Raw genomic sequence first — 23,669 nt, 5'->3', positions numbered from 1 at the left:
TCCATTCTAAACAACCTGTCTGATTAATGTTAAAACTGTGCCTCTGTGTTTTGTTCAATATATTTTTTGAGGATTCATTTTTGAAAGATTGAAGAAATGTTAAACTTTGTGGTTTTCAAAGGGGGTCATGTAAAGGCCACTTGACTTTGAAGAACAGTTCCTGGAAATGTTTTTTAAAAGGGCCACTGAGAGGTCTTGTGAGGAGAGCAAGCCTTTCTGGAAACCACTTGACTTTCGGCAACAACAACAAGCCTTTCTGGGAAACCACCTGACTTCTAACTTAATAAACAACAGAGTACTTTAGACACCTGCAGAAGTTGTTTACAAAGAAGTGATAGGTCAAGATTGATGGAGGTCAAATGTTTGACCTCCTGTTGTAAGTTTTGCTTTTGAATTGTTTTGAGTTGGGTTTAAACTGTATATAAAGGGAGAGAACTTCCAAGCAGAGAAGAGAACTTCCATGCGAGAAGAGAATTCCCAAGGAAGAAGAGAAGACCACAACCCAGCTCAGCTTTCCAGCACCTCTCTGACAGATCCTGAGAAGTCCACTGTGTCAACTCATCTCATCTCCTGTCTTTGAAGAAAGACTGCTGATTTAACTATATGTTGTGACCCATGGAGAAGTGGATCTAGAATAAACAGTGAACTCCTCCCGCTTCAGTCATAACATTAAGTGCAACAATCATGGATCTTTCATTCAATTTTGTTTCTTTTCTGGCCTGGTTTTTACACTTCCACATTTTTATACATCCCTACTTACATCTTTTTCCAGTTTCTCTCCTATCTCCCCTTATGCCCTCTCTGAGCTCATCTTGTCCATGAGACCCACCTCCTGCTCCCTCGATTGTATTCCCACTAAACTGCCGACTACCCAATTTCCCCTCCTGGTCCCAATGTTAGTCGATATTGTAAATGGTTCTCTCCCATCAGATGTTGTTCCATCTCCTTTAAATCTGCCGTCATCAGCCCTCTCCTCAAAAAACCAACCCTTGACCCCACTGTCCTTGCAGACTACCGTCCCATCTTCAACCTCCCTTTCCTCTCTAAAGTCCTTGAATGTGTTGTCACCTCCCAAATCCGTTCCCATCGTTCTTGGATCTCCATGTTTGGATCCCTCCAATCAGGTTTCTGCCCCACCACAGTACTGAAACAGCTCTTTTCAAAGTCATCCTATGTGACTGTGACAAAAATAAACTTTCCCTCCTCATCCTTATCAACCTGACTGCAGCCTTGTTGACCACATCATCTTCCTCCAACGCCTCTCCACTGTGTCCAGCTGGGTGGACTGCTCTCACCTGGTTCCATTCTTACCTATCTAATTGTAACCAGAGAATCACTTGCAATGGCTTCTCTTCCTGCTCCCGCACCATTACCTCTGGTGTCCCCTGAGGATCTATTCTTGGTTCACTTCTAATTCTCATCTACATTCTGCCCTTCAGCAACATCATCCAAAAGCACAGCTTTGGTTTTCTCATGTATGCTGACGACGCCCAGCTCTACCTGAGCACTACCTCTCTCGACTCCTTCACTGTTGCTAAATTATCAGACTTCTTATCCAAAATCCAGTACTGGATGAGCAGAATTTCGTCCAATTAAATATTAAGAAGACTGAAGCCATTGTTTTCAATCCCTGCTCCAAATTCCATTCCGTAGCTGCTGACTCCATTCCTCTCCCCGGCAACAGTCTGAGATTAAGCCAGTCTGTTCGCAACCTTGGTGTCACATTTGACCTTGAGATGAGCTGCCAACCTCATACTCGCGCCATCACTAAAACCACCTATTTTCACCACCGTAACACTGCCTGACTTCACCCCATCTCACTTCATCTGTTGCTGAAACCCTCAGTCATGCATTCGTTACCTCTAGACTTGACTATTCCAACGCAATCCTGGCTGGTCTCCCACATTCTACCCTCCATAAAGCTGATGTCACCCAAAACTCTGCTACCCATGTCTTAATTTGGACCAACTCCTGTACCCCATCACCCCTCTGCTCGCAGACCTACATTAGTTCGGAGTCAAGTAACATCTTGATTTTAAAAATCTTATTTTTGTTTTCAAATCCCTCCATGGCCTCTTCCCTCCCTATCTCTATAAACTCTTCCAATTCCAAAATACTCCAAGTTATCTGCACTCTTCTAATTTTGGCCTCTTGAGCATCCCTGATTTTAATCGTTCCACCTTTGGTGGCAGTGCCTTCAGTTGTCGAGGCCATAAGCTCTGGAATACCCTCTCTACACCTCTCTGCCTCATTACCTCGCTTTCCTCCTTTAAGACACTCTTTACAACCTACCTCTTTGACCAAGCTTTTGGTCATCTGACCTAATATCTCCTTATGTGGCTCCATCTCATATTTTGTTTTTTAGTGCTCCTGTGAAGCACCTTGGGATATTTTATTGCGTTAAAGGCACTATATAAATATAAGTTGTTGTTGTTATGTCACATGCTGGTCCTAGTGAGAAAGTCTGACAGGAAATATGTTCTCAGGTTCTGCCATTATTGTTTTTGAGATGGTTGTTAGGTTCCTCATAACAGCACTCTGAGTTGACTTCATCCACTGTCTTCATTATTATCATTTTCCACAGACTTTAAAGGGAAGTTTTACCATTCATTCTTTGAAAATGTGATCTATTTGCTATCAATAACTATTGTTCTACCACAATAAAATGGTAACAGCATGTATAACAGCAACGGTGCTTTTCTTTATGCTAACATCTGTTATTTATTTGTATTTTTACTCGCAATGGCTTTTCTAATTATGTCAGAACTGCAGCTGAAAAAGTCCATGATGGGAATGCTTCTTTTCCAATTTATAGGGAGTAATCTGATGAAGATGGTTAAAACCAGAGGAAGTAGATGGAAGTTGATGGCATTCTCTTAAAAACACAGCCAGGAGATTTAAATATGCAGAATGTTTTTTTTAAATTTCAGATTAAAATATAAGAAACTGGGACTGAACATCTGTAATGTTTCATATTATAATGAATTCTTATGATCCTCTTTGTACACACAATCTGATGATGAATATCTAAAAATGAATTATCAATAAATAGCTTTCTGCTTCTTAGTTAATTTATGGTTCAGACTCCAACCAAATGACTGAAATGAAATTTTATAACACTAAAGTAAATAGGAAGTAATTATTGATCGAGAGACAGAATATTACCCAAGGCTCATCTCATGAATAAAATCAATTGGAAATTATCCCAAAACAAAGAATTTGGAAATGTTGCTCTCTTCATGAATATGTATAACATAATGTGGGAATTGCTGAAAAACTGTAAACAATGTTTAGTTTCCCATTGGGAAATAACAATGCATGTGTTAAACTTGAGCAGGTTTTGTGAGCCAGTGTAACTCAAAATGAAACTCTTCTCATGAAGTGTCATTAATGAGACATTTTAATTTGCCAAATTTGCTGGTAATATGAAACAAAAACGTCGGCCTGGAATTTCCTGAACCTTTATGGCGTAGCCACGGTATCAGAGAGCTATTGCATTAATTTTTGTGAAAAAATTTGCATGTAACTGATTTCTGCCAAATTTACGGTGAAACACTTTTATGCACGAGTTTCCTCATTTGTTTGTACCACCTCCTAGGTACATCCACCAAAATCCTCTGCTGCTCATTTACATAGCTCCACCCATCACCTGAAAAATGAGTTTAAGCAAGTTTGCAAATTTACATCACTAAAGCACTGACAAAGATTTACACCCACAAATTTAGCTATAACTGGGCCAGAGGTTTGCTGTTATCAATGTAACAGATTTCAGGCGTTTGATAAGAGTTTTTAGGCTGAATTTTATGGACCACCCTGAGGTGGCTTTAGAGGCAGGGGCCCATAGAATTGTGATGGAAAGTGGGGGCGGGGGTGTGGTGGTGACGGAGGACCTGTTGCCTCCACACTGCAATGCAATTTTGTCAAGGGTGGGATAGGCCAACGATGGCCTTCCTGCCCAAAGGCTAATTGAGGCTCTTAAGTGGCCTATAACGGCCACTTAAGGGCCTTTTCCTGCTGCCGCTGGAATCACTCCAGTGGAGGGCACTCCAGCTGGCCGAGGCAGGATTCTCCTCGCCATTTCAGCCTTGCTCCAGGAGCCCCGCCATGGGCAAAAAATCCAGTCCTTTGTTTTTGCATTTTTCTTACTGAAATTTGCACTAAACTTAACCAAAGTGCTATCCGTCTCAGTGTACCTGAAACATTTCAGAAATTTACGTCCCATTAAGTGTTCACAATGATTAAGCAGCTTGAATGACCTTCCCAAAAGGCATACCCGTGTTCTGTATTTTACTGGAATAGGAAGTGCAGAGGCAAGAGGTTCTAAGAGTGCGGTGCCTTGGCATGAAACAGCAGCTCACTCACTATTAACGCTATTGCTGGCACTATAGTTGCGCTGACCGGCATAGGCCAATGAGTTCCACAGAAAATGTCAGCAAACGTTCCCATTGGCAAAATTGGCATAGAAAGTCAAAATTTCAATGTAATTCCTGCACAATACAATCCAGGAAATTCTGGACAGACATAGCTTGAACAGGTCCCACTGTCCTTTCAGAATACCACAGGGATCTGATCTCTATGGATACATTATCATTTGGAAATAAAAAAGTAAATCATTCGCGAATATAATTAGGATACCATTTTATCACAATTTAATCTCATAATGCTTCGTTGTTGCAGTTTCATATCTGGTTAACATGCAAATAATAAAGCAAAATCATGACAGTTTATGTTTTCATTTACTGCAAGCAAAGATATCATAAATTACAAACCTTGAACCATTTCAGAAGATAATAAAATATTTTCTTATACTTTTACTCTAAGTTCAAGATAAATACGATTTTCCTTTTCCAGGTGCAGTAATTTGTCTTGTTTCAAAAGAAGTTGCAATTCATCAGAAACATAAGCAAAGATAATAATTATCTAAGATTATTCATTCCAGTCACAGTTGAGTATGCCAACAATGATAATTTAAACAAAGTTATGCTAATATAATCAAATTTATGCAGTTTTTTATTAGCATGAAAGTAAGTAGTTTGGAAAGTGATTTACAAGTAATAATTCAGTAAACATCAGAATCTGTTTCAAAGACTGGTTACAAATGAGATTGTTGTGAAAGTAGTCCAGAGTAGTATTTTAGAGCCTGGTTGTAGGGAGGGAAGCACAACTGCTCTTCCTGGCTTCAAATTGAGATAAGTGTAAAAAAAAACTTCTCACCACTAGTTAGGTCACATATAGAGCAGGTCAAACAGACCTGGTGCCTGCTTCAACGATTGTCCTAAAGGGATCCTGAAACAGCAGTTAAGCTCCCCATTAACATATCTAAGGGGCTTAATGCCAGCTTCAGGCAGGCACCACAGATAACTAAGAAGCCATATTCGTCAACATGGCAGTGCCTGTCGCACAGCCCATTATTGGGCATGGAATGTTGGGCCCCAAAATTGGTTGTTGCTCTCCTGTTTTTTTCCCAGAAACTTGGCGCAAGGACCAATTTCACTCCTATACATTTCTTTATATTTGTGTTTGTAAGTTATTATCTCTTAGTTATGGATGTCCTAAAAACATTTCCTCAATAGGAGAACAATGGCAAAAGAGCCATACTTATCAACGTAAGCACAATACTGGACCAAGAGTTGAGAAACAAAGAACTTTGACTGAAAAATGGAAAATGCCTTGAACAGCAGAGCGTTTTACCAGTCTGAATTGTAATACGTATTTACACTGTTGTGCATTCTGAATTAAATAGAAAGATTTCAAGCACAGAAGGAGACTATTCGGTACATCGCATCCGTGCCAACCAAAAAAGTATTATCCAGCCAAATCCAACATTCCAGCTCTTAGTCTTAGGCCCTGTAGGTTACAGCATTTCAACTATATATCCAAGTATTTGTTCTTTTTTAAATATTGAGCATTTCTGCCTCTACCACTCTTTCAGGCAGTGAGTTCCAGACCCCCACCACTCTCTGGGTAAAAAAATCTATCCTCAAATCCAACATCCTCTGCCAATTACTTTATATCAACAGTCCCTGGTTATAGACCTCTCTGCTAAGGGAAATGAGCCTTTCCTGTCCATTCTATCTAGGCCCCTCATAATTTTATACACCTCAATTAAATTATCCCTCAGCCTCCTCTGTTCCAAAGAAAATAACCACAGTCTATCCAAATTTTCTTCATAGCTAAAATTCCTGGCAACATCATCATAAATCTCCTCAGTACCCTCTCAAGTGTGATCACATCCTTCCTGTAATGTGGTGACCAGAACTGTATGCAGTACTCTAGCTGTGGTTTAACTAGTGTTCTATACAATTCTAGCACAACCTCCCTGTTCCTATACTCTATGCCTCAGCCAATAAAATATGCTGTATGCCTTCTTAACCACCTTATTTATCTGTCTGCTACCTTCAGGGATCTGTGGAAATGCACTCCAAGGTCCTTCTGCTCCTCTACACTTCTCAATATCCTAACATTTATTGTGCATTCCCTTGCCTATTTGCCCTCCTTAAATGCAATACCTCACATTTTTCTGGACTGAATTAAATTTGCCACTTTTCTGCCCACCTGACCAGTCTATTGCTAGCTTCCTGCACTCTACAGCACTTTTTCCTCATTATTCACCATTTGGCCAATTTTCATATCATCCGCACACTACTTAATTTTGCCCCCGACATTTAATTCTAAATCATTGATATTGTCAGGCAAAACGCCCCCCCCCCCCCCACCTGCCAAGACTGAGGCACACATGATTTTGCCACAAGAACAATAAAACGTAAAATTGCAAGCTCCTATCTGGAAAGACGCTTGTCTAGTAACTAGCACAGATGGAACAAAAGATAAGGGACCATGCCCTGACCCATTCAACCAACAATGGACTTTTGATTGCCAGATGTTGATGGTGGGGGAAGCTAGCATTCCAGGTTGACTGCTAAGATAGCAGAATCCACAAACACAGAAGAAGTGGTCAGATCAATTTTAGTCACACGACTAGCTGGCTGTTGAGATTTGAACTTCCAACAAGGGATTTGAACTCAGAAAGCTCCTGGTTCCTGGTTTGAGAAGACCTCTCTCCTGCCTGCTCATCTCACAGGGAACTGAATCTTGTGAATACACGGGCACCTCAAAGAGAGAAAAATCTCCTATGTGAACAAGGTTTAAGAATACTGGGCCCCAACGAAAAGCAAGACTACCTACACTCAAGTGAGCTTGAAGCACAGTAAACAAAAAAACTCTTCTGAAATTGCCTCAAAGCCCTCTCTGCTATATTTTCCTCTCCTCTTTTCTGTCCCATGTGTGTATTGTGTGTGCATGCTAGCATGGGCATGTCGTATATCCGTAAGCGGTAACCATATTAGAGTTTAAGTTTATGGTTCAATAAATTTCACTTTTCTCCTTTAAACTGAAGAAAGCCTGTTTATGCCCTTTTCTTTACCTTATAATTAGAAAGCTGTAAACAAGGATTCACAAAGGGGGAACTCAAAACACAGTGTGTTAAAAATTAAACCCTGTTACAATAAGACCAGGTAAAGACAGCAAAAGACCCCTAGACACCTTTCTCACCTGGTCATAACAGAAATTTGAATGCTAGCATCTGGGATTTTACCCACAGACGAACAACTGAAATTGCAAGTGGGAAGCCAAATTGTTTCCAATCAAAAAGAGCAAAGATCAATACAGGTATTCTTGTGGTTGTGAGTGATTGGATACTAACATGTCTGCAATTGAAGCGAGTAGCTCGCCAAGCCAGGGTGAAGTAACTTGGGATAAGTTAAAAGCACAGTCTATGGAGGAGTTGAGAAAAATGGCTGAGCAATGTGGATTCACTGTACGTGGCAAGGCAAGGATGTCTGAACTCCTAAGGCTAGTGGCCAACCATTTTTCCCTTGAATCTGAAGAAGCAGAAGCAGGATTAGAAGCAGATCCAGAGAGGGTACTGCTGGCAAAGTTACAATTGGAACAAGGAAAATTGAATTAGAGGAAAAAGAGAGAGGCAGGAGAGGGAGAAAGAGAGGACCTTCCAAAAGGAACATGAAGAAAATTAAAGGCAGGAGAGAGAGAGAGAAGGAATGCGAAGAGAGTTAAGGTGGCTTGAATAGCTAGGGGAGACAGAGTAACCCGAGTGAAAGCATGGCCAATATGGAGGAGCACAATTCAGCGCTAGGTACAAGATTGCTAAAACTCGCTCAATTAATTCCAAAATTCAATGAGGAAGATATGGAAGTGTTTTTCATGCCTTTTGAGAAACTGACAAAGCAGCTAAAATGGCCAGCTGAGACCTGGTCTCTCTTATTTCAAAGCAAACTAACTGAAAAAGCCCATGGGAGATATTCCATGTTGCCAGATGACAGTGCATCAAATTAGGAAGTGACCAAAAATGCTATCCTCGGGGCATATAAATTAGTACCCGAAGCCAATCGCCAAAAGTTTAGAACCCTCAAAAAGCAAACTAATCAAACCTATATGGAGTTTGAAAGAAGCAAGCAGCTGGCTTTTGACGAGTGGTTGAGGGCTATAAAAATACAGTTCTGCTATGAGACTCTCAGAGGAGTAACCCTGCCAGAGGAATTTAAAAACTCTCTCCCATTCTCAATAAAGATCAATGTAGAGGTGCAGTGGGTTCAGGGAGCCTGGCAAAGGGCCGTTCTGGCCGATGAGTTTGCTTTAATTTATAAGTTGGTTTCCCAGGGAAGAACCTTTCGATATCACCCCGACAAATCCGAAAAGGACAAAGGGTGGGAAGGTGATATCCACCCAGGCAGTCGTAGAAGAGAAAGGAAAGCAGGAGACACAGGGGGTCCTCCTCCAGCCAAAAAGGAAGGTGCTGTGAGCAAGAGTGAGACCCGGAGACCTGTGTGCTTCCATTGTAATAAGGCAGGGCATTTAAAAGCTGACTGCTGGGAACTAATAGGGAAACCGGTAGGGTTAATCAGGGCACACCAGCTCAGTGAAGACGGGACCCTGATGGAAAACACAGAACAAGCTGTGGCTTTAACTGCAGTAAGAGTGCAACCCAGGAAGCTAAAGTTAATAGGATTCCTGAAGATTATCAGCGTTTTGTATTTGAAGGGAAAGTAACCCCATACCCCTCGAGTGGGGCCAGCAAGCCCATAGTGATTCTCAGGGACACAGCAGCCATGAGATCCCTTTTATTGGGAAAAGGCCTGACATTTCCCCCAGATAGTGCAGTGAACAGCAAAATGGTGGTGAATAGTATTGGAGGGCAGTTTATGCCTGTACCTGTACACCGGGTGCACCTGGAGCGCGACCTAGTTTCGGGACCGGTGACCATAGGGATTGTCCCTAGTTTGCCTGTGGACGGGATTGACCTGCTCCCTAGGTAATGATCTGGCAGGGGTGAAGGTGGTAGCTTCCCCACTAGTGAAAGAGAGACCGCAGGAGGTCAGAGAGACAGGGCGGTGGCAGGAGACGGTCCCCTGCGGAGTCCCTGAATGTGTAGTGAATCAGGCCATGATCAAACCAGCTCTCCCAGAAGAGAATGCATTGGCACTGCAGGCTAATAACCATGAGGTCTGCTGTCCGAGACTTTCTTTGGAAAGATTGGAAACCCAGTGAATGAATTAAATAGATTTTCCCTAGATGAGGCTCAGCGAGCCGACCCAGTATTACGAGAGTTAGCAAAGGCTGCCCAGTCTGAAAGTGAAGCAGAGAGAGTCCCTGATTGCTACTATTTAAAGGATGAGGTACTGATGAGGAAATGGAGTTCTCCTCACAGATCTGAGAGCAAGGAGTGGACAGTAGTTAACCAGTTAGTGGTGCCACAGAGGTACCAGGGAGAAATATTAAGAAGGGCCCATGAGATTACAGTGGTTGTACATGCCAGTAGACGAAAGACCAAAGCCCACATAAGACAGCAGTTTGACTGGCCAAAACTCCACAAGGATGTGATGGAGTACTGCAGGAGTTGCCACATGTGCCAGGTTCAGCGGAAACCCCAACCTGCAGTGAAACCTGCGCCCTACGTCCTGTACTGGTGTTAGGAGGACCCTCCAGCAGAGGGCTGGTGAACTGTAAGGGACCCCTGCCGAGAACAAAAGGGGACAGGTAGGCACATGGCTGGCAAAAGTTTAGAAAGAGAAGAGGAAAAAGTGACCAAGAGGGCAGGTTAAAGGAAGTCCGGGAGGAATCCCGGAGAAAACCCCAACAGTCTGGTCAACCAACCCCGAAAAATGTGAAAAGTTAGACCCCACATACTCCTATGTGACTCTCGAAGCACCCCACCAGAGTTGCTAACAGCATTTACGGGAACCTGCAGAGACAAACAAAGACCTCTGGGGGGCACAGAAACCATGAGGGTGATGCCTCACCTGGTCAAAGTGCCACAGGAGCGTGAAGCCAAGTCTGCACAAATACCTGCAGGTAGGAGTGTCCCAGAGAACAAAGGTGAGAGTAACAAAGACTCTTCCCCCACAGTCAGAGGAAAAGGGAACCATCCATCCCCTGAAGTCAAAAGTCTTTGTAAAGCAGCCCTGGCACCCAGAACAAACCATTTTTAATGAACATAAGAACATAAGAACTAGGAGTGGGAGTAGGCAATTCAGCCCCTCGAGCCTGCTCCGCCATTCAATATGATCATGGCTGATCTCATCTTGGCTTCAACTCTACTTTCCTGCCCATTCTCCATAACCCTTCAACCCTTTACTAATTAAAAATCTGTCTATCTCCTCCTTAAATTTACTCAATGTCCCAGCATCTACCGCACTCTGGGGTAGTGAATTCCACAGACTCACGAGCCTCTGAGAGAAGTAATTTCTCCTCATCTCTGTTTCAAATCTGCTGCCCCTTATCCTAAAACTATGACCTTTTGTTCTAGACTTCCCCACCAGAGGAAACATCCTCTCTACGTCTATTTTGTCAGTCCCTTAAACATATATACCTCAATTAGATCTCCTCTCATTCTTCAAAACTCTCGAGAGCAAAGGCCTAAACTGCTCAATCTCTCTTCATAAGACAAACCCCTCATCTCTGGAATCAATCTAGTGAACCTCCTCTGAAGTGCCTCCAATGCAACTACATCCCTCCTCAAGTAAGGGGAAGAAAACTGTACGCAATACTCCAGGTGTGGTCTCACTAATCCCTTGTACAGTTGCAGCAATACTTCCCTACTTTTATACTCTATTCTTTTAGCAATAAATGCCAAAATTCCATTTGCCTTCCTTATTACCTGCCGCAGCTGCATACTAGTTTTCTGCAATTCATGCACGAGGACACCGAGATCTCTCTGCACTGAAGCACTCTGAAGTTTCTCTCCATTTAGTTAATAATTTGTCTTTCTATTCTTCCCACCAAAATGGATAACCTCACACTTATCCACGTTAAACTCCATCTGCCAAATTTTGGCCCATTCACCTAATCTATCCATATCCATTTGTAATGAGCTTTAAGATTGGTGAATGAATGGAAATTAATGAAGGAAATGCATGGTTTTTCTTTCTGTGTCTTATATTTCTCTCAAACTCTGTGATGAAATGTGCCGTTTTTCTTCAAATCGCATTTCATTCCCTTGGATGTGAAGGTGTCAGGCAAAACCCCCACCTGCCAAGACTGAGGCACACATGATTTCACCACATGAGCATTAAAACTGAAAATTGCACCCCTGACTAGAAAGACACTTGTATAGTAAATAGCAGAGTTGGGACAAGGGACAAAGAACCATACCCTGACCCATTCAACCAACAATGGACTTTGATTACCAGACATTGAAGATGGGAGGAGCTAGCATTCTAATTTGACTGCTAAGATAGCAGAATCCACAAACACAGAAGAAGTGGACAGATCAGTTTTAGTCACATGACTAGCTGGCTGTTGAGATTTGAACTTCCAACAAGGGATTTGAACTCAGAAAGCTCCTGGCTCCTGGTTTGAGAAGACTTCTCTCCTGCCTGCTCATCTCTCAGGAACTGAATCTTGTGAAAACATGTGAACCTCAAAGGGGGAAAAGTCTCCTCCGTGAACAAGGTTTAAGAATACTGGGCCCCAACAAAAAGCAAGACTACCTACACTCAAGTGAGCTCGAAGCACAGAAAACAAGAAACTCTTCTGAAATTGCCTCAAAGCCCTCTATATTATATTTCCTCTCCTCTTTTCTGTCCCTATCTGCATGTGTGTATCACGTGTGTATGTTAGTGTGGGTGCGTCATATATCCATAGGTGTTAACTGTATTAGAGTTTAATAAATTTCACTTTTCTCCTTTAAATCGAAGAAAGCCTGTTGATGCTAATTTCTTTACCTTATAATTAGAAAGCTGTGAACAAGGATTCACAAAGGGGGAGCTCAAAACACAGTGTGTTAAAAATTAAACCCCGTTACAATAAGACTAGGTAAAGACAGCAAAAGACCCCTAGACACCTTTCTCACCTGGTCGTAACAATATATATGACAAACAGAATAGGACCCAGTACTAAGCCCTACAGAACCCCACTGGAAATCCCACAGTCTTCCAGAAAACACACATCAACCATTTTCCTTTGCTTCCTGCCACTAAGCAAATTTTAACTCCAATTTGCCACTTTCCCTTGGATGCCATGAACTTTTAATTTTCTGACCAGTCTGCTATGTGTGACCTTGTCAAAAATCTTGCTACATTAAAATGGGCAGAGAGCTTTTATCTAAGGACAGCATCAATGAGGAAAGGCCATCTGGCCAATCAAGTTTGTTCCAGCTGAAAGTCTATATCCTGGTTGATTTAAGCCTGTCCTAACCCATTCATCGCTCCTTTCTTTTTGAAAAATGCATGATAAATTTCAATCCTACATTAATACAACTTACAGCAGCTGTCCTGTCAACTTCATATCGACTGCTAAGGATAAAACAGGCTTCAGCATCATCCATTCTGAATCAAGTCACCAAAAGATCCCGTTGTAGAGGAAGGCAGCATTTAAGGAAATGGGTTGGAGATTGAAAGAAAGAGAAAGATTTGAGAATCATTAATGTATTCACTGGTATATCTGTAAACTGTACTGATGACAAAAATGCATGTAGACCTCAAGTGCAAACTACAAACTAACATAAGCGTTACTCTAGTTGTCCAAATGTTACACTAATGCCAGTTTCAACTGGTGTGCATTGATGTTTTATGTACAGAGTAATGAACAAATAGAACTGGTTCATATCAGGAATCTCATTCAGAGGGTTTCAGTTGTTATAAACCATGACAACAAATCTTCTGTACTTTATAGCTATCAGCTGAGCCTGGAAATGATAACTCACTGGAGATCACTCCTATGAATCAGTTATTTTTCCCAGATTAACCAATGTGGTATTTGTGAGGGAAGCGTTACTCTATTTTCACATGTTTTACACATATACCAATTGATATCAGTTGCTAAATGTAACAATACAGCTGATGTATGATGGCTTTATTGATAAAGGATTAATTTTTTAAATTCGTTTCATGGGATGTGGGCGTCGCTGGCCAGGCCAGCATTTATTGCCCATCCCTAATTGCCCTTGAGAGTGCTGGTGAGCTGCCTTCTTGAACCGTGGCAGTCCATGAGGAGTAGATACACCCACAGTTCTGTTAGGAAGGGAGTTCCAGGGTTTTGGCCCAGCGACAGTGAAGGAACTGCGATTGTGGTGGTGGTATTCCCACGTATCTGCTGCCCTTGTCCTTCTAGGTGGTAGAGGTCGTGGGTTTGGAAGGTGCTGCCAAAGGAGCCTTGATGCGTTGCTGCAGTGTATCTTGTAGATGGTACACACTGCTGCCACTGTGCATCAGCGCTGGAGGGAGTGAATGTTGAAGGTGGTGGATGGGGTGCCAATCAAGCGGGCTGCTTTGTCCTGTATGGTGTCGAGTTTTTTGAGTGTTGTTGGAGCTGCACCCATCCAGGCAAGTGGAGAGTATTCCATCATACTCTTGACTTGTGCCTTGCAGATGGTGGACAGGCTTTGGGGAGTCAGGTAGCAAGTTACTCACCGCAGGATCCCTAGCCTCTGATCTAGGAAATGATTATAAAACAGCTACTGAGTGCATATTGTAGCTTACAATCAGAAAAATAGCAGAGTTACGAGTGAATACTTAAGAATTTTATATAATACTACTGGATCTCCAGTTGTCTTGCTCATAGTGAGTTGGTGGATTCATAATTTTATAATATGGACCCTGTGAGTGCTGATAGCAACTTTTCCTCCTTTTCTTAACAAAGCTCAATCCCCTCTCTTTGGTCACTTGTGAGCAACAAATTCTCTCTTCACCTTCTCTTTTCAGTCGGGTTTTCGACCTTGAACAGTTGTCTCGTTCTCCCTCCATGACAGAGTATTTCACTCTATCTTCTTACTTCACTCAACAATATATCTCATTCTCCTTTATTGCAAATATGCTATCCTTTTCTGCTTACCTTCCCGTCACTCTCGCTCTGTTACCAAAAAGGATCCTCAGAAGCGTCTCTCTCACTGTCTGTTATCTCCCTCTCATTTCCAGCCCTAAAGAAGCAGCCCTTCTCTCTTCCCACCAATAAGAAAGCCTCTCTCCCTTTACTTCTCCCACTGCTTCCCCCACCCTCACTCCTTCTATTCACTGTGTAACAGCTCTGCATAAATAAACAAAGAAAGAGTTCATTCTGTGGAGACATACAGCTGCACGTGTGCATATTGGCATCAGGCAAATTGTTGCTGGCATGAAGGAGTGGATTCATATTCACATGCGTGGAGCCCAGCTGTGCGGTGGCTCCTGGGGAATATAGTCTTTCACATCTAATGTGGAATCCGATGGATGCACAATATGTTTGTTTATATTGAGCCATTACATTGGCCTCTAAACATGAGGAGTCAGTTGGTTGTGTTGAGATCGGAAAATTTGAGAGTTTTAGGGATCTGTATTTCAGGATGAGAGGTTGCTGTGGTGGAGCAAGAACTATTGGAACCAAATTTCTAGATAGGTTTTGTAACTCTTGTGTTGATCATAGAATCATAAAATTATAGAATAGCACAGAAGGAGGCCATTTGGTCCATTGAGTCTTTCAAAAAGCAATCATGTTAGTACCACTTCCTGGCTCTTTCCCAATATCCCTGCTACTTTTTCCACCTTCAAGCATTTGTCCAATTCCCTACTGAAAGCGACTATTGAATCTGTTTCTACCATCCTATCAGGCAATACATTCCAAATCCTAACCATTCGTCACGTAAATATGTTTTTCTGATGTTGCCTCTGGTTATTTTGCAAATCATCTTAAATCAGTGTCCTCTGATTATCAATCCTTCAGCTCTTGGGAACAGTTTCTCTTTATTTACTATATCTAAATGTTTCATGTTTTTTAACACCTCAATTAAATCCCCTCTTAGCCTTCTCCGCTTTAAGCAGAACAAACACAGCTTCTCCAGTCTATCCACATAATGGTAATCCCTCATCCCTGGAACATTCTCGCCAATCTCTTCTGTATCCTCACTTAGCCTTTTTACAGCCTTCCTAAAGTGTGGTGCCCAGGATTGGACACAATACTCCAGCTGGGGCCTTTGCAATAAACAGTTATTTTTGGAGTATGTCCAGCAGGGTGGGCAAGGAATTGTTGTGGTGCTTTTATATCTGCAAGGATTGTTTTTGTAACTTAGTGGATTTTTTTTGGTGGAAGGTGACTGGGGAAAAATGCAATTGAGGAGAAAGGTTTTCTGTAATATGATTGGTGAATAAAAAGCTGAAGCTACAGACAACAACAAAATGAAGTAAATTGACAGTGAGAGACGACAGGAGTGATGGAGTTAATGGTCACATCAGAAAAAAATTATAAAAATGTATGACTGATCAAAATGTTGAATAAGCTCATGTTATGTATAATGAATGCATATTAAATATGGAATTTTAGTAGACCTTGCTAATTTACTTGTGATTTCATCACTTCCAAGAGGATTGGAGTATAAGAGAATAGAATGGTAGAGGGTACGATAGTGTAGCAGCAATGTTACTGGACTGGTAATCCAAAGACCTGGAATAATGCTCCGGAGATATGAGCTCAAATCCCACCAAGGCAACTGAGGGAATTTAAATTCAATTAATTAAATAAATCTGGAATAAAAAGCTCATCTCAGTACTAGCAGGATAGACCCATCAGAGATGGTGGCATAAGGACATTGACTTGGACCCCCATGACATCAGGTCAAACATGGGCAAGGAAACCTCCTGGTGATTACCACATACCTCCCTCAACTGATGAATCAGTGCTCCTCTGCATTGAACACCACTTGGAAGAGGTACTGAGGGTAGCAAGGACACATAATATAGTCTGGGTGGAGGACTTCAATGTCCATCTCTATGTACCACTACTGGCCAGGTCCTGAAAGACATATCTGCCAGACTGGGCTTGAGGCAGACGGCGAGAGAACCAAGACAAGGGAAAAACCGACTTCACCTCGCCCTCACCAATCTACTGTCCATGACTGTATTGGTAGGAGTGACTACCGCACAATTCTTGTGCAGACGAAGATGATACCTTTCATCATGTTGTGTGGCGCTACCACTGTGTTAATTGGGATAGATTCAGATCAGACCTCGCAGCTCAAAACTGGGCATCCATGACGCACTGTGGGTCATCTGTAACCTCATGGCCTTGCATATCCCTCACTCTAGCATGACCATCAAGTCAAGAGGCCAACCCTGGCTCAATGATAAGCATAGGAGAGCATGCCAGGAGCAGCACCCAGCATGACGGATTCTCCTGTTGCTTTGATAGATGAGTGTTCAGCAAGGAGACTGGCTGTTCACCGTCTAGGCTGGTGTCATCTCATATGTGATGTTAAACCAAAGCTTGATTTGCAGATCCAATTGCAAATATTACATATGAAGTCATTGTTGGAGGGGTAGGTGAAGGCACTGGCTTTGTGGCGTGCTCGCTTGTCCTGTAAGGACCTGACTTTGTTCTCCTCAAATGTTGAGTTCGCTTGATGATAGAGACTTCTCCATTTGGACCCATCCATGGTTGTTTTTTGTCATGTAGTGGGGTCCAACTTACAAGCTCCGAGATTGACTTTTAGAATAGCTTTGTACTGAAGTTTGGGATGTCCTATGGTGCAGGGTCCTGTGCTCAGCTGGCTATAGAATACCACCTTTGGTATGCAGGAATCCTTGATACACACCACATGGCTGACCCAGTGAAGCTGAGCATTGATCAGCATGCTCCCGATACCAGGTTATGCTGCACCTTGCAAGAACTTCGGTATTAGGGATTTTGTCCTGCCACTTGATGCTACTGAAAGATCTTAAGCGACGAAGATGGATTGCATCGAGTTAGAAACAACCGACTCAATGAGGATCAGTTTGGGTTCTGCCAGGGTCACTCAGCTTCTGACCTCACTACAGCCTTGGTTCAAACATGGACAAAAGAGCTGAACTCAAGAGGTGAGGTGAGAGTGACTGCCCTTGACATCAAGGCAGAATTTGACCGAGTATGGCATCAAGGAGTCCTAGCAAAACTGAAGTCTATGGGAATCGGGGAAAACTCACCGCTGGTTGGAGTCATGCCGAGCGCAAAGGAAGATGGTTGTGGTTGTTGAAAGTCAATCATCTGAGCTCCAGGATAGCAATGTAGGAGTTCCTCAGGGTAGTGTCCTAAGCCCAAAAATCTTCAGCTGCTTCATCAATAATCTTCCTTCAATCATAAGGTCAGAGGCGAGGATGTTTGCTGATGATTGCACAATGTTCAGCACCATTCGTGACTCCTCAGATACTGAAGCAGTCCATGTAGAAATGCAGCAAGATCTGGACAATATTGAAGCTTGGGCTGATAAGTGGAAAGTAACATTCGTGCCACACAAGTGCCAGGCAATGACCATCTCCAACAAGAGAGAATCTAACCATCTCCCCTTGACATTCAATGGCAGTACAACCCCCCACTATCAACATCCTAGAGGTTACCACTGACCAGAAACTGAACTAGAGTAGACAAATAAATACCGTGGCTATAAGAGCAGGTCAGAGGCTAGGAATTCTGTGGTGAGTAACTGATCTCCTGACTCCCCAAAGTCTGTCCACCATCTACAAGGCACAAGTCAAAAGTGTGATGGAATACTCTCCACTTGCCTGGATGGGTGTAGCTCCAAAAACACTTAAGAAGCTCGACACCATCCAGGACAAAGCAGCCCACTTGATTGGCACCCCATCCACAAACATTCACTCCCCCCACCACCGACGTACAGTGGCAGCAGTGTGTACCATCTACAAGATGCACTGCAGCAACGCACCAAGGCTCCTTTGACAGCACCTTCAAAACCCGCGACCGATACCAACTAGAAGGACAAGGGCAGCAAATGCATGGGAACACCACCACCTGCAAGTTCCCATCCAGATCACACACCACACTGACTTGGAACTATGTCGCTTTTCCTTCACTGTCGCTGGGTCAAAATCCTGGAACTTCCTTCCTAACAGCACTGTGGGTGTACCTACCTCACATGGACTGTAGCAGTTCAAGAAGGCAGCTCACCACCACCTTTCCAAGGGCAATTAAGGATGGGCAATAAATTCTGGCCTAGCCAGTGATGCCCACATCCATGAATGAATTTTTTTTTTAAAGTTGCTTTCTGTGACACCGGTACATTGTCCATGCCTTACAGCCATAGAGAAGTGATGTGAGAACCACTGCCTGGTAGACTTAGATCTTTGTTTTGAGACAGACTCCATGTTGTCTCCAAAGCCTGTGGGTGAGCCTGCCAAATGCTGAACTTGCTTTTGCCAGACGATGAGCACTTTCATCATCCAACGTGGTGTTGTTGGAGAGGATACTCCCGAGACAGCAGAACCTCTGAACTGAGTTGAGGGGTGTATTGTTGATTATGACTATGGAATCTTGGAGTTTGTGACCAGGGGCAGGTTAGTACAAGATCGCTGGCTTTTTTCAGACTTATTGAAAGGCCGAAGCTTTTTAAGGCTTGGGTAAAGTGGTCAACAGGCAGCTGTATGTCCTCCAGATTGTGTGCTACAAGAGCACAGTCGTCAGCAAACAAGAGTTCATTTATGAGCTGTTGTTTGATCTTTGTGCAAGCCTTGAGCCTTTGCAGATTGAAGAGGCGGCCATCTCTGAGGAGCATAGGAGAGCATGTCAGCAGCAGCACCCAGCATGATAAGATGCCAACCTGGTGAAGCTACAACACAGTTCTATATGCATGTGAAACAGCAGAAGCAGCACGCAATAGAGCTAAGCAATCTCACAACCCACGGATCAGATCAAAGCTCGGCAGTCCTGCCAGGAATGGTGGTGGAAGATTAAACAACTAACAGGAGGAGGAGGCTCCACAATAATCCGCATCCTCAATGATGGCAGAGCCTAACACGCCATTGCAAAAGACACGGCTGAAGCATTTGTAACCATCTGCAGCTAGAAGAGATGAGTGGATAATCCATCTTGGGCTCCTCCTGAGGCCTCCCGCATCACAGATGCCCGTCTTCAGCCAATTCAATTGACTCCCCATGATATCAAGAAACGGCTGAAGGCACTGGGCACAGCAGTCTATAGGCCAAGACAACATCCCGGCTGTAGGACTGAAGACCTGTGTTTTGGAACTAGCTGTGCCCCTAGCCAAGCTATTCCAGTACAGCTACAACACTGGCATCTACCCAACAATGTGGAAGATTGCCCAGGTATGGCCTGCACACAAAAAGCAAGATAAATCCAATCCAGCCAATTACTGTCCCGTCAGTCTACTCTCAATCATCAGCCAAGTGATGGAAGGTGTCGTCGACAGTGCTATCAAACGGCATTTGCTCGGCAATAACCTGCTCAGTGACGCTCAGTTTGGGTTCCGCCAGGGCCACTCAGCTTCTGACCTCATTTCAGCTTGCTCCAAACATGGACAAATGAGCTGAACTCCAGAGGTGAGGTGGGAGTGACTGCCCCTGACATCAAGGCAGCATTTGACCGAACATGGCATCAAGGAGCTCTAGCAAAACTGGAGTCCATGGAAATCAAGGGGAAAACTCTCTGCTGGTTGGAGTCATACTTAGCACAAAGGAACATTGTTGTGGCTGTTGGAGGTCAATGATTTCAGTCCCAGGCCATCACTGCAGGAGTTCCTCAGCTTAGTGTTCTAGGCCCAACCATCCTCAGCTGCTTCATCAACGACCTTCCCTCCATCAGAAGGTCAGAAATGGGGATGTTTACTGATGATTTCACATTGCTCAGTACTATTGGTAACTCATCAGATACTGAAGCAGTCCATGCCTCCATGCAGCAACACCTGGACAACATCCAAGCTTGGGAAAATAAGTTGCAAGAACATTCAAATCACACAAGTGCCAGGCAATGGCCAACACAAGACACAATCTAACCATTTCCCATTGACATTCAATGGCATTACTATTGCTGAATCCCCTATCAACAATATCCTGGGGTTACCATTGATCAGGAACTTAACTGGACAAACCATATAAATACACTGACTACAAGAGCAGGTCAGAGGCTGGAAATTCTGCGGCGAGTGACTCAGTTCCTGACTCTCCAAAGCCTATCCATCATGTACAAGGCACAAGTCAGGAGTGTGAAGGAATACTCTCCACTTGCCTAGATGAGTGCAGCTCTAACAACACACAAGAAGCTCGACACCATCCAGAAAAAAGCAACCCACTTGTTCGGCACCCCATCCACTACATTAAACATTCATTCCCTCCACCACAGTGGCAGCAGTGTGTACCATCTAGATCTGCAGCCAAGGCTTCTTTGACTGCAGCTTCTAAACCTGTGACCTCTACCACTTAGAAAAACAAGAGCAGCAGGTACATGGGAACACCACCACCTGCAAGTTCCCTTCCAAGTCACACACCATCTTGTTGTGAAAATGATTTTGTTTTTAAATATTTTTTTGAGGACTCGTGGTTGAAGATTGTAGAGATGGATTCATTTAGAGGACTGAAATAATTTCACAGGTGCTGGACTTAGTTTTCTTTTTAAAAGGTCACCAGAAGGACTTTGAGACTTGAGCTTTCTGTTTAAAAACATTTACTGGAAGTTACATGTATTCAGGGAAGTGAACAGCAAAAGCCTTGGTGACTAGGGGGAGTTGTTTCCTGAGAAGTGACATGTCAAGATTTATGGTGGTCAAGAGTTGGTTTCATTTTGAATATTGTTTTGAGTCAGTTGGGGGTCAGCCTGCTAAAAGAGAAGACCAGTTCATCCTTTCTCCACCTCTCTGAGAAACCCTGAGAATCCAGTGTGATAGCTGAAACCCCTGATGCTGCACTTCTCCTGGAAAGCCTGCCAGACTAATCCTCAACGTTGTCTGAAGAGAACTGCACCAAAAAGATCCCAGTGATAGCTGTCTACGCGTATTTGGCATGCCAGAAAATATCATTCCAAATCTCATCCTTTTCCTTCAAGAATTAGAAAGTATTTGGCCAAAGTTTATTTTGTTCTTTTTGTAAAAAGATCTCTGCAGAGAAAACGTCTTTATTTTTTCTTTAACTGTGTATGTGTGTGGGTGTGTCGGGCTAAGTTAGAAGGGAACTTTTATATTTCAATCTGTGCGTTAATGCTTTGCATCATTACTGAATACATCTGGTTTTATAATAAATTGATAATTTTGCTGTTTACTAAAGAAACCCGGTTGGTGGATTTTATTCTGAAATAAGAATAGAGTATATAATTGGTCGTATCTGGAACTGAGTAAACATTTAAATATATGCTGTGATAAAAGCAAAATACTGCGGATGCTGGAAATCTGAAATAAAAACAAGAAATGCTGGAATCACTCAGCAGGTCTGGCAGCATCTGTGGAAAGAGAAGCAGAGTTAACGTTTCGGGTCAGTGACCCTTCTTCGGAACTGACAAATATTAGAAAAGTCACGGATTATAAGCAAGTGAGGTGGGGGTGGGGCAAGAGATAACAAAGGAGAAGGTGTAGATTGGACCAGGCCACATAGCTGACCAAAAGGTCACGGAGCAAAGGCAAACAATATGTTAATGGTGTGTTGAAAGACAAAGCATTAGTACAGATTAGGTGCAAATACATTGAATATTGAACAGCAGCAAGTGCAAACCTGAAAAAAAAAACAGTGGGTAAGCAAACGGAACAAACTAAGATGAAATGAAATAAATGCAAAAAAAAAGATTGTAAAAAATGTAAAAAAGAATGTAAAAACAAGGAAGAAAAAATAACTAAAAATGAAAGTAAAATGGGGGGCTGTCATGCTCTGAAAGTATTGAACTCAATGTTCAGTCCGGCAGGCTGTAGTGTGCCTAATCGGTAGATGAGATGCTGTTCCTCGAGCTTGCGTTGATGTTCACTAGAACACTGCAGCAATCCCAGGACAGAGATGTGAGCATGAGAGCAGGGGGGGGTGTTGAAATGGCAAGCAACCGGAATCTCAGGGTCCTGCTTGCGGACTGAGCAGAGATGTTCCGCAAAGCGGTCACCCAGTCTGCGCTTGGTCTCCCCAATGTAGAGCAGACCACACTGTGAGCAGCGAATACAGTATACTACATTGAAAGAAGTACAAGTAAATCGCTGCTTCACCTGAAAGGAGTGTTTGGGGCCTGGGATAGTGAGGAGAGAGGAGGTAAATGGGCAGGTATTACACCTCCTGCGATTGCAGGGGAAGGTGCCCTGGGACGGGGACGAGGTGGTGGGGGTAATGGAGGAGTGGACCAGGGTGTCGCGGAGGGAACGATCCCTTCAGAATGCTGACGGGGAAGGGAGGGGAAGATGCGACTGGTAGTGGCATCACGCTGGAGGTGGCGAAAATGGCGGAGGATGATCCTTTGGATATGGAGGCTGGTGGGATGAAAAGTGAGGACAAGGGGAACCCTGTCACGGTTCTGGGAGGGAGGGGAAGGGGTGAGGGTAGAGGTGCGGGGAATGGGTCAGACACGGTTGAGGGCCCTGTCAACCACAGTGGGGGGAAATTCTCGGTTGAGGAAAAAGGAGGTCATATCAGAAGCACCGTCATGGAAGGTAGCATCATCAGAGCAGATGCGTCGGAGACGGAGAAACTGGGAGAATGGAATGGAGTCCTTACAGGAGGTAGGGTGTGAAGAAGTGTAGTCGAGGTAGCTGTGGGAGTCGGTGGGCTTATAATGGATGTTGGTAGACAACCTATCCCCAGAGATGGAGACAGAGAAGTCGAGGAAGGGAAGGGAAGTGTCAGAGATGGACCATGTAAAGGTGAGAGAAGGGTGGAAATTGGAAGCAAAGTTGATAAAGTTTTCTAGTTCGGGGCGGGAGCAGGAAACGGCACCGATACAGTCATCAATGTACCGACCTGGTCCAATCTACACCTTCTCCTTTGTTATCGCTTGCCCCACCCCCACCTCACTTGCTTATAATCTGTGACTTTTCTAATATTTGTCAGTTCCGAAGAAGGGTCACTGACCTGAAACGTTAACTCTGCTTCTCTTTCCACAGATGCTGCCAGACCTGCTGAGTGATTCCAGCATTTCTTGTAAATATATGCTGTGACCTGTGGAGAAGTGGAACTTAAGAAAGACAGTGCACTCCTCCCGCCTCGGTTGTAACAATCTTGAATTGGAAATATATCACAATTCCTTCACTGTCGCTGTATAAAAATCCTGGAACTCCTCCCTAACAGCACTGTGGGTATACCTATGCCACAAGGACTGCTCATCACCACCTTCTCAAGGGCTATTCGGGATTGGCAATAAATGCTGGCCTTGCCAGCAATGCCCACATCCCATGGACGAATAAAAGAAAGGAAGCCTTGCTATAATTGCATAGGGCTTTAGTG

The 23,669-nt window shown here is 43.4% G+C and overlaps 1 protein-coding gene across 4 annotated transcripts in view; it reads right to left on the bottom strand.

Annotated features, from left to right (window-relative positions):
* The window catches only part of LOC137372567 (potassium channel subfamily T member 2), a 921,357-nt gene that overhangs the window by 430,192 nt on the left and 467,496 nt on the right, over positions 1–23,669 (bottom strand). For all 4 annotated transcript variants that reach the window (XM_068036495.1, XM_068036496.1, XM_068036497.1 and 1 more), the window contains one exon: positions 12,779–12,842. In XM_068036495.1, the coding sequence (XP_067892596.1) occupies positions 12,779–12,842 (64 nt within the window). The remainder of the gene's footprint in view (positions 1–12,778; positions 12,843–23,669) is intronic.

This window comes from Heterodontus francisci, chromosome 8, assembly GCF_036365525.1.
Source record: "Heterodontus francisci isolate sHetFra1 chromosome 8, sHetFra1.hap1, whole genome shotgun sequence".
In the NCBI taxonomy this organism is placed as follows: Eukaryota; Metazoa; Chordata; class Chondrichthyes; order Heterodontiformes; family Heterodontidae; genus Heterodontus; species Heterodontus francisci.
The sequence above is the reverse complement of the archived record's forward strand: the minus strand, read 5'-3'. Positions and strand labels throughout refer to the sequence as shown.